Genomic DNA, 14,908 nt, shown 5'->3' on the forward strand with positions numbered 1-14,908 from the left:
CTACACTGGAGTTAGGGGGGTATAACTATGTTGCTCAGGGGAGTGGATTTTTCACACCCTGGAGTGATGTAGTTCTACCAATGTAAGTTTCTAGTATAGACCTTTAGGTAAATCGCCTCACCCCTTTGCAGATGGCACAGGCCCCATGCCACTGATGACCAAGATGATGGGAACTGAATGAAAGTAGCTTGATTTGTTCAAAGCATTTTCAATCCCAAAGGGCTGACAGACGAGCTCCAGATGCACAGTTTGGTTTTTTTCGGTTTTGTTTTACTACAGCTACAAACCTGTTGAAAAGCATAAGCAGAGAAGGAGAGAGGGGGGTCTAAAATACTATCGGGTATGCATTGGGGGCCTGTGAAAGGAACCACATTAGCGACCCGAGAGACTGACAATCTGTGTGTATAGCACAGACAGCAGCATTGTCAACCCTCCCTGCCCTGCTGACATGCTTCAGTCCTGCTCCTGAGGGGACCACACCTTGGATTGAAAGGGTAATTAAATCTCTGTGCCTCATGGAGTCTTTCTATCTATTGCAGGTATTGATCTGGCCTCCGATCACTGTTATGTTTGCACCTCATCATCTTGAGCATATCTTTCCTGGGTGTCTGGCTGGTGAGTCTTGCTCACATGCTCAGGGTTTAGCTGATCGCTATATTTGGGGTCGGGAAGGAATTTTCCCCCAGGGCAGATTGGCAGAGGCCCTGGGGGGTTTTTGCCTTCCTCTGCAGCATGGGGCACAGGTCACTCGCTGGAGGATTCTCTGCACCTTTAAGTCTTTAACCCACAATTTGAGGACTTCAATAGCTCAGACATAAGTCAGGGGTTTGTTACAGGAGTTGGTGGGTGAGATTCTGTGGCCTGCGTTGTGCAGGAGGTCAGACTAGATGATCATAATAGTCCCTTCTGACCTTAAAGTCTATGATTCTATATTTATCCTCTTAACTCCCCTGGGGAAGCAGGGAAGTACCATTAGGCCTGTTTTACAGATGGGGCACTGAGTGACTTGTCCAAAGTCACACAGGAAATCTGTAGCAGAGCAGAGTATTGAACTCAGATCTTCAGTTTGCATCTTAACCACTAGACTCTCCTTCCTGTAGTCCTTCGCCTTTAGAGCCAACTCTGATGGAAATTGTTCTACGGATATTTGGCCCATCAATTCACAGGCCACCAAACAGCCATCAACAGGTAACAACTTCTGGACATTATTGATGCAGTAGTGATTCAAGCCAGTGACAGGGAGGCTGAAGAGTTCCATGTCCATTATCAGTTCCCTGAGACACCCAGGCTCCCAACAGAATTAGCTTTACATACAATATTGGTGTCATCTTTACAGTAGCCAAAAATTCCCCCCCATAATTAATTTACTAAACCACCTTAGTTTCATGTGACTCTTCTTCCTTCTCCTCCTGATGGATGTAGTGCAGGGGTGGGCAAACTATGGCCCGCAGCTGTTTTAAGATGGCCCTCGAGCTCCCTCTGGGGAGTGGGGTCTGGGGCTTGCCCCACTCTGGTACTCCAGCCGGGGAGCAGGGTCAGAGGCTGTGCCACATGGCTTCCGGAAGCTGCGCATTGGTCCCCCTCCGGCACTCCAATGGGAGCTGCAGGGGCAATGCCTGCAGATGGGGCAGTGTGCAGCAGAGCCGCCTGGCCACACCGTCACCTAGGAGCCGGAGAAGGGACATGCTGCTGCTTCCAGGAGCTGCTTGAGGTAAGCGCCTCCCAGAGCCTGCACCCCTGAGCCTCTCCCCAACTACCTGCCCCAGCCCTGATCCCCCTCCAGACCTCCAAACCCCTCGATCCCAGCCTGGAGCATCCTCCTGCACCCCAAACCTCTCATCCCCAGCCCCACCCCAGAGCCTGCACCCCCAGCCAGAACCTGCAACACCATCCCCTGCCCCAGCCCTGATCCCCCTCCTGCCCTCCAAACCCCTTGGTCCCAGCCCAGAGCACCTTCCTACACCCCAGACTCCTCAACCCCACAGCCCACACCCCCAGCTGGAACCCTCAGCTGCCACGGGGGGGCCCTGGAGCTCCCAGCCACCACAGGGGGCAGGGGGCCATTGCAGCTTTCAGCCACTGGGGGAACCCCAGAACTGTCAGCTGCAGTGGCGGTGGGTGCTGGACCGACCTCCCTCCCTCCCCTCCCACAGCAGGGCTTGGGCTCAGTCCCACTTCGTCACAGTTATTTTTAATGAAAGTCAGGGACAGGTCATGGGCTTCCGTAACTGTTTGTTTATTGCCCAAGACTTGTCCCTGTCTTTTACTAAAAATAACCGTGACAAAACCTTAGCCTTTCCTCTAGTGGCAAAAGTGCAGATTTGAAAGTATAGCTGCATTTACACTCGGGGCTTTTGCCAGCACAGCTGTGTCGGTCAAAAATTACACCTCATCACACCCCTGCCTGACGTAAGCGTGCCAGCAGAGTGAAGCGACGATGCTAGCGGTGACAACCTGGCATGGACACTTAAAAGGGCAGTAGAGAACATCCAGTAGACCCTACAGGTTATGGCAATTCACAGAGGAGATGACGCAGCCCAAGGCTATGGGTAACGAGTACAGATGAACTTACTGCAATGAGAAATACAAGCAGGCCATTTCTGAGCGTTCGGTTAGTTAGGGCTATTTTAATGAATCCTCTCTTTCTCCAGCTGCAGGCAAGTTCCCCTGAGAGAGCCACTGTAAGAAGCTTGATTCCCATCAGGGACACATCTGGATACATGATTCTGGGGACCAGAGCCAAAAGTAAGGGAAGATTTTCTCGTTGAAAGAGGCAGAGAAATTGAAGATTTGGGCCATGTTCTCTGCATTGTAAAAGGTCACTTGCCCGTCTTCATAGTCCAAATGAACTCGGATCTTCCTGGGCTTCTCTTCAAGTGAGAGAGGGGTCGGGGGGAAAGTGAGAGCTGCATATTGACGATCCCAGCCCAGCCGTACAGCCCAGATCCCTTCCGTCTGAAGCCTTGACGGCCCGTTTCTCTCCACAGACTCTCTGGCAGCCCCCACAGCCCAGCCATCCCCATCTCCTACCTCCAGCTCCCAATAGTGTCTCCCTGTTGTGAATCCCTCGGAGCCCAGGACACACGGGCTCAACATGAATCTCTTGGGATTGTCAGGCACATCCAGTCGCCTCGCTCCAAGTCTCATGCTTTTCCCATCCTCTGACAGGATGAGGTGAGGATTTGCTGTTTCCGGATCCAGAGTCACGTTGACTAGAGAATGATGCAGATGGAGAGAGAGAGAGACACACACACAATCAGAGAGAGGCAGAACCCCTTTCTAGGTCAGCTCTGGAGCAAAATCGGTGAATCTCCTTCCTCCAGAATTAAATGGAGTGGGGAAGGCAGGAGGAATGTTCCTGGTCTGAGCCAAGAACAGGAAAGACTCCTTCCACTGGAGCTAAATCAGGAATAAAAACATGGGTGACGTGTGACTCACACATTCGGGGAGGCCAGATGCGAGCGCCAGAAGTGGGAGGGGCCACCGACACCTGGACCATGGCCCCGCCCCCTGCCCCCCCCCCAAGGCCCACCCCTGCTCAACCTCCTCCCCCTGAGGCCCCACCAATACTCCACCCCCTGCTTTGCCCCAGGCCCTGCTCCCACTCAGCCCCCTGCCCTGAGATCCCTGCCTGCTCGCGCCTCTTTGCCCCCTCCCCCGAAGCCTCCCCTGCCCACCACTCGCATCTCTTCACCCCCTCCCCGAGGCCTCCCCTGCCCGCTAAGGAGTGGCAGGGAGACTGCAGGGGTGGGAGCAGCGGGGTCCTCACGGGAAGAGGAGCAGCATGGGTGGGGCCTCAGGGGAAGAGCACAAGCAGGAGTGGAGCCCCGGGGCGGAGCATGAGCGGGGCAATGGCCCAGGTGCCCTTTCGGCGGAGGCGCTGCTTCAAAGACGGCAGGCCGGTGCATCTCCAGAGGGAGGGGTGCCGAATCCCGTTTGGGGAGGCTTAGCCTCCCCTGGCCTCTTATATCCGCCGCATATAAATAAAACCACATGGATGCAATCCTGGACCCACTGAAACTAATGGGAGTTTTGCCATTGACTTCAGCAGAACTAGGATTTAACCCCATGAATGCAATTGGCTTTAGCTTCAGCGGATTGTATGTTGGACCATTTCCAGTCCACTTTGGATTCTACTTGTCACCCCATAGCCCGGATGCACATGGGACTTGTCTCAATTTCTGTTTCAACCCTGGCATAGCAGTGAAAGAGACACAGGTGCAGCGAGTTCCCCGGTGACTTTCTGTGCTATGCTTTTCTGAAGAGAAGCATGTTTTTATGCCACAATGGTGGAAGCTGTGCTAGCGACAGCTCAGTGGAAGCACCATTTCCTTGACCAGTGTGGACAGGGATTTTTGTAAGCAGGGATGTGCCTGTATCCCTGGCTTTTTGGGGGTGGTAATAGAGGGAGATGTTCAAAATCCCAACCTAGATCTAAATTCTGGGGCTGTCTCCTCTTGCTGTTATGGCCTTAACCAAACCTCTGGTTTCAAATATTTTTGAATGCAAGGCTGTTGCATATCCAGATCAGGCCTATTTCTACTTGTAATTGTGCTAGTATATGCCCCATATAGACTCTATAGGGTACATAGATCTTTAGCACAGTTCTTATCTACTCTGGTTTAGGAGAAGATGGTAGAACATCATGTTTAAAAAACACTGTTGCTGCTACAACGGTTTCAGTTTTACTGTGGACAGGGCCTAAATACTAGGGAGTTAGTGACGGTAAGAGTTCTTAGGATTACAAAAAAGGGTCTGTTCTTAACTTGGGTTAGCTAACCTGTGTGAGCTCATGGGTTACAATAATGGTGAAGACATGGCAACTCAGCTTGTACCTCAGGTTAGCAGCTTGTGCTAAAGCCCACAGGTATGGAGGAGCCAGGGCTTACAATCAGTCTTAAAACTCAGCTGCCGCTAACCCCAAGGTAGTTTCTATAAAGTAGTGATCACCTTCTCATTGGCCTGCCGTCACCTGGCCACTCAGTAAAGCCATCTTATGTTTGTCTAGCCCCAGCCCTTTCACCTCATTCCTATTTCGTACTTTTCATTACACTTACAGTTCCTCAGCCCCTCCTTTAAACCACCATTCCAGCAACAACTAAGTCCATCACAGGATGGCACCTGTATGTCTCCAGGGGTTCATACAGCTGGTAGAGACAATCTCTTTTAATGGCGAAAACCTCTCTTTGGTTTCAGTTGCCTCTTCTCCCAGAAAATCCAGAGGGAGCAGAGATGGTCTGAACCAAAATTGTGGATCAGAGCACCCTTGAACTTTATTTACATTATGCATCTGGATCCCAATCCAAAAGTGCCTGTGAGGACATGTGCGCTGTTTCTTTAAGAGCCTAGTTCAACAAAGTGTTTAAGCAAGTGCATAATTTCAACCATGTACGTAGTCCTCTTAAAGTTACACATGTTTAATACCTTGCTGAATCTGAGCCAGAAGAGAGAAGCAGAGAGAGACAGGGTAGCTTTAGAGCTAATATTGTTCTGAGTAACGTTCCCTGTTCAGTGTTAGAAGACAGCAACTTTCTAGGATTCTTTACCATTGTCACAGGACAATGCTGGGCATGTATTTCTATAACAGGCCTAATCACAACCCAGATCTGAGCTCTCGCCAGTTCGCTGTGTTCTAAATCCACATCCAGACATTGTGGCCTACGCCCATCTCTGCAATGGAGAAGTACCATTCTAGCTCCTCATTTTAGAAAATCTTTGCCTCTTATTTGTTCCCAGCAGTCACAGAAACGTACCTTTTTCTTTATCCAGCTGAGCTCGTAGATTCTCTAGATGAAGAAAAAGGAGACAGGGATGAGATGTCATGCACACCAGTTCTCATGGCACTATTCCAGATATGCTGTCAGCGCCAAATCATGAGTATAATGTGGTTGGAATCTGTGTAAAATGTCACCATCTCACACCGATCTGGCCTCCTGTCAGTAGTTCATCATATCCAAAACCGGCATTTCACACCCTTCAGCCATGTCACCAGGAGGGACAAAATCACTCCAGCACACCAGGTTCTCTAACTTTCCATAGATATGCAAAGAGGCACATGCCATGACCCTACCTGGGGCCGCCTGTGGGGCCACCCAGAGATTCATGGATTTGCAGGACTGAGTCAGATTTTGGAACTTCCCTACATGGCACCTGGTGTGATGCCATCACCCATGGTCACTCTGGCTGGTGCGACAATCCCTAGTAGGCTATGCGTGTGTGTCTTTTCCTGCTGGTCTTTGTAGCACTGAGGTGGTAGCATGATTATCTCTAGTTAGAGGGGACAAAAGCCAAAATTTGGAACAACCCGTCTCCCACCCCAAGTACACCCCATTGCTCCCCTCCTCCCAGCTCCTACTGAGTGCTCTGTTATATCACCTCCCAAAATTGTGGATCCCCCTCTCTGCCCCTTCATGTACAGCAAACACATTCAGTTCCCAGAACCCTTTGCACTGGCTGCATTGAGGCTTCACAGGACTCAGGAGCGGACGGAGACTCATAGGTGCCAACAAGACATGACAGAGTAGAACCAAGGGCAGACACACTTCTGCATGAGGAATCAGCTGGCAGAGATTTTGTAGCTGAAGATGGTTCAGGAGTGGTGAGGAAGAAAGCGAAGGTCCAGTGAGAGACATGGTGGGGACCCATAATGACAAAAAACAGACAAGAAAGAGTGAGATGGGGGAGGGGGACAGAGGCAAAGGAACAACAGCATATGGGGCACCATGAACTAGAGAATGGGGTGGAAGAGAGACACAATGGGCCCCTGGGGAGACAGGACTGGAGACATCACCCACAAGGTCACTTTATTTTACCTTTGAACATAGCCAGCACCCCCGTTACAAGGTTATTATTTTCAGAGAAGTCGCTGACTCTCTTCTTCAGCACAGGAGAAACGGGCGCTGGAGTTGGGACCTTCACACACTCGCACCTAGGAAAACACACATATCCTGAGGTCTGGTCTACACCTAAAACTTAGGTTGACCTACCTTCATCACTCAGGGCTGTGAAAAATTTCATGCCCTGTGCAATGCAGTTGACCTAACTCCCACTGTGGATGCAGCTAGATCGATGGAAGAATTCTTCCGTCATCCTTGCTACCACCTCATGAGAGTCTGAATTTACTACAGTGATGGAAACCTTCTTCCGTTGTTTTAGTCAGTGTCTATGCTCCAGCGGTGCTGGAGCAGCGCGAGTAGTGTAGACGCACCCCGAGAGCATTCACCAGCTGTCGAATCCTGAACTCTCCACCCGCACAGAAAGAATAAAGATCTCAGCCTATGAGCTGCTGAGCCCCATCAACACCCTAACAGAGACAAGTGCATCTAATCCCCATGGCAATTATCAAAATAGGAAGGGCAGCAGTTATACTGGTTAGCGAGTACAAATATGAACCTTACAATCCCCCTTTGAACTATTATTGTTATTCAGATTACAGAAGTGTCCAGATAAAATCAGAGTCCCGTTGGGTTGGAAGCAGCACAAACTCACAACAAGAAAGAATCCCTTTTCTGAAGGGTTTATAGTCTAACTAGACAAAGGCACAGGGAGAGGAAGTGACTGCCCAAAGTCAACCAGCAGGTCAGTGGCAGAGCTAGGACTAGAGCCCGGCTCTCCCAAAACCTGGTTTGGTTGGGAGTTATCACCTCATTTTACACAAAGAGAAAGAGAGGTACATAGAGGCTGAAAACATGATTTTTCAGTGCTGCTGAGCAGTCACAACTCACTGACTTCAACTGGCTGTAGGGCACTTGCCTGACCCCTCACTCTCACCAAATGCCGAGGCGCCATCGGAGTCATTTAGTATTATTTTAAAAATGTAAAACAACCAAAAAAGTTGAGTGTTTATCAAAGTACCATTCCCGTGGCAACCAAAACTCAGCCCCTTTGTACAAGTGACAGATATATTAAATACAAAACTTTCCCACAGCTGTTACATGCTGGGAAGCTGGGTCTTCAGGACTGTTTCCAAGACTTTTCTGAGCACACCATGGGGGGAAGGAGAGTGGGAATGAGCCCAGTAAGTACCTGCTCAAGGTGCTGCCAACATCCTAGAAGGGAAAGAAAACAGATGATCAGTTCATGTGCCACAAGAAAGGAGGGTCGAATGCGGCTCCCCGCTATACCAGGGCAAGTCAGTGGGGCCCTGCTGGTGAATCCAGCCCAGCAGGTTTCTGCTGGAGGGCCTGAATCACTTTGTGTTTGCCGTTTGAGTCCCATCTGCAGGTCTCCACACTGGGGAACGTTAGATTTCTGGTAACTTGGGCAGGCACCTGCCCACGTGGAGTCAATTGTAGGATGGGGGCCCATCTGTGGGGCTCCATGAAGGAGAAGGGGTCTGCCTGCATGAGCTTCACTGCAAGATCAACACCAGAGTCAGAAGTAAAAGGAGGCTTTATTTGATTCCCAAGGATGGCTACCTCATCTTCTCGTCTCCGTAGCCCCTCTTTCTTTGCCTCTTCCCACCTCATGAAGATAAGACACCTCCAGCCGTTCTAGCCTCTTGTGGCAAGTGCTGTAGGACCACTCACCTCTTTCCCCGTCTCATACACCAAAAGGCACAGAAGCCTTGTGCTCACCCTCTCTTCCAGTCCTGACATCAGTGATGCCACCTCCCTGCAAGCAGCTCCTCTGAGCTCCTTCCCAATTCTTCTCCACAGTCAGCCTCAGATCCTGACGTGCTCTGTGTCCCTGGTCTGGTTGGAAGTGAAGGCCACAGGACTTCCTTAAAGGGTGGGACTGGTTCCTCCTACAAGTCATGACCTGACCCATCTCCCAGCAGCCAGAAATCTTCCCTTCATGCCTGCCTACATAGCAACCTACTGGCTTTCTCTGAACCCAGGAAATGAGCCAGTTCCCAGGTGACATCCCAGGTGGGAATTAAATAGATAAGCGTTAACCCTTTGGACACCAGGTACTTTCTGAACCCCAAAGACTGTTTGGAGTTTCTCCTCATGGATAATTTTTCTCCATTTCTATCCAAGATCATTCAGAGGAAGAAACACTGCCTCTGTTTACATGTAATCCACAGATGCACTGACACCATACAGTTCAGTGTTTCAATCTTACAGTCAGTATTTCAGTTATACCCTGAGCTCTGAGTCCTGGACTCCAGTATCCCATAGCTGGGCTTCACTAGCTCAGGAGTCTTCCTGTTTGCACAGGGTATGTACAATGCAGCCTCACCTTCAGGAATTCTGTCGCTGGTTGGGAACATTTCCTTTGTATCTCGCTGATCAGTTCATTGAGTAATAACGTTTTCTCTGAAACTTTGGTGACATATTCATTCCGCCTCTTTAAAATCTCCTCGTCTAGCACTTCCAGCTGCTCCAGAAGAAGGCACTGTTGTTCACTCAGAAAGTCATGCAATTGCTCAAATTCCAACAAAATCTTCCGTCTCTCCAATTCTGTCTGTCTCTGCAGGGAACAGATATAACGAGGGGAGGGGCACGTCAGTATTACAGCCGGAGTCTTTTCACTCTCCATAGATCCTTGTGTGTGTGGATGTGGCAGATGAGACACAGCTGGGGGTTGGAAGAATAAACCTTACAGTGAGAAATAAGGACAAAAGAGTCTAAGGGGTAGGAAATCGAGAAGTGGAGTAAATCATAACCGAGACAGTGGAGAAGACAGCAGGAGGAGCTGTAGAGAAGCCACTGGAGATGACAAGAGGACCTGGTGCGTGTTGTTGAAGGAGATGAGGTGGTGGCAGGACAGAAGAAATGGAGCTGAGAAGTTAGGGAGGAAGCAGTGTTTAGAGAAGACAAGGTCAAGTGAGTGGCCATTTTATCAAGAAGGAGATTAAAAATAGGGATGAAGGTCAAAGGAGAAGAGGAGGGGGAGGCTAAGAGGTTGGGCTGGACATCAGTATGGAAGCTGAAGTCCCCAAGGGTGAGGGTGGGGATTGTGAAGAGAGGAAGAGCCAGGACTCAAAGTCAAAGAAGGTGACCAGGGAGGCATCGGGGGTGTGGAGGCAGTGGTTGAGAGTAGAAGAGGCCACCATCGAGGAAAGTGTCTATTGAAACAGTGTCAGAAGGGACATCTGATTTTATGTGGGTGCCAGGAGATGAAGAGATCATGGCAAACTGACCCTTTTGGAGATGGAGTGAGCCTGCCAGGGAGAGCAAGAGAACGAAAAGTGGGAGGTTGTGAACGGGGGCTGAGATTGAAAAAGAGGATCCAGAGGGACAGAGGTGGTGATGGGGATGGGAGGCAGGGAGTGTGGAGATGGAGGGAGGACCAAGATTAGGGTCACCAGAGGCGAGGCAGAAGCAGCAGAGATGAGATGTGGATTTGTGGGGGGGAGGGTTGAAGGAGGGCAGTGAGGGTAAGGGAGAACTAGCAGTAGCAGTAGAAAGTGGAGGTTAAAAGGGATATGGAGACAGTGGGAGAGGAGGGAGGGAATAACAGACACATTAGTAGAAGATCAAGATCAGTTGGAAAGTGATCTGCTAACCAGAATGAGAATACATCTATAACCAATACGGTTTGCAATGAATAGCTCTGCCAGCTCTGTGGACCCCAGACAGAGTAACATGTTACTCACGAGGGGGTGTAGTCCGCACTGTCTGCTCATGGAACAGCCAAGTGCAAAGCATGCCCGTATTACTGCCACGTTACTAAGGCCATGTCTATATGGCGGGTCAGTGCACGGCAAGCTCAGGTGTAAATCTATCAGCCTACTGTGCATTACCTGTCCCTGTGACCCTGCCTGAAAGTTCCCTAGTGCACTGTGTGAAACTGCAGGGTAGTGGCAGTGTTGTCAAAGTCATGGTGTGAGCCCACTTGTCATGCGAACAGCCAGTATGAACCCTAGTACCACTGTGATGAGGCCCATATAAACAAGTAGATAGATAGGTAGGAAGATACCAGCAGTTCATCGCTTTTCTCTTCTCCATACGGCTCAAATTCTTCTCTCTCTTGTTGTAAGAAACACAAATTGCTCTGAAGCTTTTCCTGGAAAGAAATATGGATTTGGTGATTTCCACATTTTATTTTACACAGTATACAGCAGTATTATGTTTGGTTATGTCAGCTCTACACATCTGCAAAGCTCTCTTATGGAATGACAGTAGCAGCTTGATAGTTAAGGCCAGCTCCCCGTTATAAGTCCAGTTTTCAAGCCCTCTAACGTCCCCCTAAAGAAGCCAAAAAACTCAGGCAAAGAGTTTTAAAGTTATCATGACTGAAACTTTAGTTTACTTGTTGAAAAAAATCCTAACTTTTTGGCCAATAATATTTCTAAAATGTTTTGATATGGGAACCCCAAATATGTTTTGTTGATCTTACTGAGAAGTGCCTTCTGGTATTGGGGGCCGAGTTAGCCGGAAAGGGTTTGAAAAGATATAAACACTTGTTTTTACATTAATAAAATGGATCAATGAAGTTATTGGCATGTAAAAATTCATTATACTCTCAAAAAGAAAAGGAGTACTTGTGGCACCTTAGAGACTAACAAATTTATTAGAGCATAAGCTTTTGTGAGCTACAGCTCACTTCATCGGATGTAATGCATCCGATAAAGTGAGCTGTAGCTCACGAAAGCTTATGCTCTAATAAATTTGTTAGTCTCTAAGGTGCCACAAGTACTCCTTTTCTTTTTGCGAATACAGACTAACACGGCTGCTACTCTGAAACCTGTCATTATACTCTCAGTCATACTTTTAGTCTGGTGGAAGTTTGCAAGAGTTAGTAGGAGTTGTTTGTTTTTGTTTTGTTTTGTTTTTTAAATGTAATGGGCACTTACCAAAGTTTGAATTCTCCAGATAATAAACACTTACAATGTTATCTATTGTTATCCTTTTTATTGTGAATGTCTGAAGACTAGCTACAGTGTAACTTGCATGGGGTGACTGCAAGTGAAGGATGAATATGTGGCATGAATTAAGTGTCTTTATGCTTTAACTAGTTATTTCTGAGTTTTTGAGGTAGAAGAACCCTATTGAGACTATAATAAATAAAATCACAACAAATGAATAATAATACCTAGCTCTTATATGCATTCTCTGAGTGGTAGGTAAATTCCACTGAAATATACTGTCACCATTACAAACCCTAACAAAGGTTTTGTTTGTGAATTTCCCTAACTTACATACACGTGTCGATAGCACTTTTCACCCTGAAGTACTGCACCAGAACAACCAGCATTTACAGTTTACAAACCAGTCCAAGAAGAGCCATAATGAGTATAAGACTCAAGCCAGCACCTGAGCGAGAAGGGATTAGAACAAGACCAGCAGCAGGATCAGTGAGCCAGACCCAAACTGGTCTGCTCATCATACGTCGTTCATTTCTGTTCTGATCCCTCCTCTGGCTTCTCAGCAGGACAGGCAGTGTGTCCCTGGGGGGAGGGGGGAGCTGGCGGGGGGAATAGGGCACACTGGGCAGTGTGTCCCTGGGGGGGAGAGGGGAGCTGGCGGGGGGAATAGGGCATGCTGGGCAGTGAGTTCCGGGTGGGGAAATGAGGGGGTATAGGGCACGATGGGCAGTGTGTCCCTGGGGGAAGGAGGGAGCTGGGTGGGGAATAGGGCACGATGGGCAGTGTGTCCCTTGGGGGGAGGAGGGAGCTGGCGCAGGGAATAGGGCACGCTGGGCAGTGTGTCCCTGGGGGGGAGGAGGGAGCTGGGGGTATAGGGCATGATGGGCAATGAGTTCTGGGTGGGGAGGAGCTAGGGGGGTATAGGGCACAATGGGCAGTGAGTTCCTTGCAGGGGGAGCTGGGGAGAAATAAGGCACGATGGGCAGTGTGTCCCTGTGGGGGAGGGGACAGCTGGGGGTTGTAGGGCACGATGGGCAGTGTGTCCCTGGGGGAAGGAGGGAGCTGGGTGGGGAATAGGGCATGATGGGCAGTGTGTCCCTTGGGGGGAGGAGGGAGCTGGCGCAGGGAATAGGGCACGCTGGGCAGTGTGTTCCTGGGGGGAGGAGGGAGCTGGGGGTATAGGGCATGATGGGCAGAGAGTTCTGGGTGAGGAGGAGCTGGGGGGGTATAGGGCACAATGGGCAGTGTGTCCCTCAGGGAGTGCTGGGGGTGGGTATAGGGCATGATGGGCAGTGAGTTCCTTGCGGGGGGGATCTGGGGGAGAATAGGGCACGATGGGCAGTGTGTCCCTGTGGGGGAGGGGAGAGCTGGGGGGGGAATAGAGCACGATGGGCAGTGTGTCCCTTGGGGGGAGGAGGGAGCTGGTGCGGGGAATAGGGCATGATGGGCAGTGAGTTCTGGGTGAGGAGGAGCTGGGGGGTATAGGGCCCAATGGGCAGTATGTCCCTCAGGGAGTGCTGGGGGGGGTATAGGGCACGATGGGCAGTGAGTTCCTTGCGGGGGGGTGCTGGGGGGAAATAGGGCACGATGGGCAGTGAGTTCCTTGGGGGGGTGCTGGGGGGAAATAGGGCACGATGGGCAGTGTGTCCCTGTGGGGGAGGGGAGAGCTGGGGGGGGGTATAGGGCACGATGGGCAGTGTGTCCCTTGGGGGGGAGGAGGGAGCTGGCGAGGGGAATAGGGCACGCTGGGCAGTGTGTCCCTGGTGGGGAGAGGGGAGCCGGGGGGGGTATAGGGCACGCTGGGCAGTGTGTCCCTGGTGGGGAGAGGGGAGCCGGGGGGGGTATAGGGCACGCTGGGCAGTGTGTTCCGGGGCGGGGAGCCAGGGACATATTTCTGACCTTCCCCTGACCTGGTTTGTTTACTAGAACCAGCTTCTGCCCTCCTACAATTCAATGGGAAAACTTCCATTGACTTGGACTGAGCCCCTCGACAGCGTCTCTTCAAAGACATTACTTAGTGCTGGATTTCCTACCTTATAGGCCTGAGCCGCCTCCTCTATTGGAGCCACAGTGTGATCCCTGTGCCCCCGGGACTCCCTGCACACCAGGCAGATTGGTCTCTGGTCCTGTTCGCAGAAGAGTTTCAAAGATTCCTGGTGCTCCTCGCACACAATCTCTTGCGCTTTCTTTGCTGCTTCAACACCCAGCCGCAGAGCGATTTCTACCATGTTTGCCAGCTGCCTGTTAGGCCTGAAGTTTCTTGGCTGGATTGTCTTTCTGCACTGAGGACAGGAGAGGTTCCTGGATGATTCCTTGCAGTATTCATCGATACATGCCCCACAGAAATTGTGGCTGCACTCTGTGATCACTGGATCTTTAAAAGAGTCCAGGCAGATGGGACAAGTGGCTTCATTTTGGAGATTTTCAGTCAGAGTCACAGCAGCCTGAGCCATGATTCTTTCTCCAGGAAACAGAAGCAAAGTGAGTTTCACTTTCATCTGCTCAGCAATAGGTTTGACAGCAGTGGGTGTGGACTCCGTCCTCCCCTGGCTTTGTGCCTAGAAAGTCCTTTGCCCTGCAAACTCCTAAGTCACACCCTAGAGCAGTGTTATTCAGATCTCAGTAATTCAGGAGCCAATTTAGCAATCAGCATTAACCAAAAGAGTCACAGTCGTATGACTTCATTGTTTCATTTATTATAGTGCTCTATATTCATATTTAAACAGTCTGAGAGGGGAAATATTTAGTTAATATATATAATTCTGACAGCAAATAAGTTAATAATTTAGTGCAAGTTAATAACGTAATTGGTTAATGAAATAGTAAAAGCTTCCTGATTGGTTAATAATTAAATCATAGTGTTTTAATATCATGTGCTGCAAAGAGTCACATGAGACACATTTAAGAGCCGCTTGCAGCTTTCGAGCCTTGGTCTGAGTATCATTGTTCTGGAGAGTCAATACAGGTGCATGGAGGAAAGACACATGCCCCTATACCCTTCCCCAGGAGCAAGGAAAATGTTCTTGTGCACAAAATGTGAGCATTGCAGGCCTGTCAGTTTAGATGAAGGATTCTCTTGGGATTAAGGACTCAAAATCAGCAGCTCTATGGTAACATTTTCCAAAGTGCCTAAGTGACTTAGGTGCCTAAGGG

The 14,908-nt window shown here is 49.8% G+C and overlaps 1 protein-coding gene across 1 annotated transcript; it reads right to left on the minus strand.

The window, feature by feature from the left end:
* Positions 1-263: 263 nt before the first annotated feature.
* Positions 264-14,477, minus strand: LOC119851742 (E3 ubiquitin-protein ligase TRIM39-like). The gene is made up of 7 exons (XM_038392021.2): positions 13,789-14,477; positions 10,867-10,953; positions 9,184-9,414; positions 8,026-8,048; positions 6,813-6,928; positions 5,754-5,786; positions 264-3,212 (listed from the first exon to the last, which is right to left on the minus strand). Exons 1-7 carry the CDS (start codon positions 14,251-14,253, stop codon positions 2,701-2,703), a joined length of 1,467 nt encoding a protein of 488 aa, XP_038247949.1. The 5' UTR covers positions 14,254-14,477; the 3' UTR covers positions 264-2,700.
* Between the last annotated feature and the right edge of the window lie 431 nt (positions 14,478-14,908).

The sequence above is a fragment of the Dermochelys coriacea genome, chromosome 2, assembly GCF_009764565.3.
Source record: "Dermochelys coriacea isolate rDerCor1 chromosome 2, rDerCor1.pri.v4, whole genome shotgun sequence".
In the NCBI taxonomy this organism is placed as follows: Eukaryota; Metazoa; Chordata; order Testudines; family Dermochelyidae; genus Dermochelys; species Dermochelys coriacea.